The sequence below is a fragment of the Phalaenopsis equestris genome, unplaced genomic scaffold, assembly GCF_001263595.1.
Source record: "Phalaenopsis equestris unplaced genomic scaffold, ASM126359v1 Scaffold001158, whole genome shotgun sequence".
NCBI lineage: Eukaryota > Viridiplantae > Streptophyta > Magnoliopsida > Asparagales > Orchidaceae > Phalaenopsis > Phalaenopsis equestris.
In genome coordinates, this window is record NW_018165597.1 from 234,002 (window position 1) to 235,921 (window position 1,920).

At 40.8% G+C, this 1,920-nt stretch overlaps 1 protein-coding gene across 1 annotated transcript; it reads right to left on the bottom strand.

Moving 5' to 3' along the window:
• Nucleotides 1–833: 833 nt before the first annotated feature.
• LOC110033381 (RNA demethylase ALKBH5-like) lies at nt 834–1,322 on the bottom strand. The gene has a single exon (XM_020737339.1). It carries the CDS (start codon nt 1,320–1,322, stop codon nt 834–836), a length of 489 nt encoding a protein of 162 aa, XP_020592998.1.
• Between the last annotated feature and the right edge of the window lie 598 nt (nt 1,323–1,920).

A 1,920-nucleotide genomic window follows, 5' to 3' on the forward strand; every position in this document is an offset into this window, starting at 1 on the left:
AAGACGAATATCTCTCCCATAAAGTCTCCCATCGATCCATGCAATGCTAGAACATCTCCTTACAAATTCTCTCAAAATCTCCTCTCCAATCTCTCCAAAAGGGTAGAAATCTACATTTTTACTCCTACTCTAAAAACCTTAAACTTTCTCCACACTTATCCTAACATTCGTCTCACAAAAAAACCCTCTTTTTCTAACCTAAATTTGTTATTTTAAAGTGTAGGGATGAAGTTTGAAGAGTTACCACAAGTATCCTTTCAAAAAGCGTCCAAATATGTTGAATTTTGGCCTATAACCACCAAAAGTCGGTCCATAGTCGTCTCGGGCGCCGTCGGCGGGCTTGAGGACGCTATCAGTGGGCTTTTCTGTCATTTTTTGGTCTCCTCGGGTAAATCTCGCTGTCGGTGCCTTTTTGGGCGCCGTCGGCGCCGTTTTGGGCGCCGTCGACAAGCAAACTTCGCAGCTCCACCGTTTCGCTCCATTTGGCTCCGTTTTAGCTCTATTTTGCCCCATTTCAGTTGCATTGTGTTCCTAACAGATAGCCCTACAAAATAAGCATGAAAACAACCTTCCTTTAAAGTGTAATATCATTCAAAAATATGCAAGAAGTTTAAAAGAGATTAAGCATTGAAAGACTTATCGAAATGTGACAGGGAAAAATTTCATTTTTTGCTCGTTTTTGCTCCAAATTGCACCGTTTTTGCATCTTTTTGCTCAAATGACCATAATTCATCATATCTGCAACAAAACGTCAAAAATACCCTTCTTTAAAGTGTAATATCATCAAAAACAGTATAAAATAGGTATGAAAATTGTAACTTATTTTCCTTTGGTCACATATCAACGGACCCTCTGAATTCTCTAGGGCCAATGATATCAATCTCTTTTCTGAAGAGTATATTACTTTTACTGAGAAAAAACACTATGCAAAAGGGTCTAACGAAATCGTGATGGTCAATATGGGGAGGAATGTAGCTCCCTTCATCATAAATATTGACGATGCAACTGTTTAGGATGCGGTCTGGCAGAAGTATACTCCATCGAATTAATCTTTTAACCATTCTCTTTATCACATAAGGCATCGAATCCACCTCATCGTATCTTAAGATACCAGGGGGGTTCCCTTGTCTGTCTTCAACGAAGTTGTAGCAACGACCACATTGAATGGTTTCTCTACCTTTCCCATGCATCCACTTTCTAGGTTCTGCATATGTTCTTGGCCTCAGTAGACCAGCTCGGCCCCTAGCTTGCAGATCAAATACATAGTCCAAAATCCACTTCTCATCATTCTCTGAGAAGACGCTAGTATATATGTTGACCATTTCACCTCAAACTTCTTTGTACGCCTTCCAATATGTTGACCATTTCACCTCAAACTTCTTTGTAGAATTGAAATTCTCTTTGCTTTACCCCGCACATTCTCTCTATCTTAGCTGTAGGAATAACATCAAATGGTTAGGGCAGCCTTCTTGTTTCAACCTCTTCAACGACCAGTGTCTACTCTGTATCTGCAAATTTTGGAATATATGACTCAACGTCTGTATGTGCTGCCTTGTCACCTCCAGCTTTGGCTGCTGTAGATTCTTGCGCTGAACTGTCCAAGTGTAGAATATTGCACCCTGGGCATTCTACAAATGCTCGTACGGTAGATGATCCTGTGGGTAGTTCTATATTACACATTGGACAACCTCTATAGGACTCACGGGGTACATCCATCTGCATCAACTCTGAGGCCTAATCTAGCTCATCCTTTGTATTTGGTAGACTTGAAGAGGTTTCTTTCTTAGGTGGTTCATAAATCCTTCCCTCAAGAATTAGGGTAAGTAATCCAGCTGCATCTCTTCGCCTTCTTCTTTCTTCCCATGTGAAGGCTCTATGTTTTCGTCGGTTGGCATTGCGATGTTGCATTCTTTGAAGTGG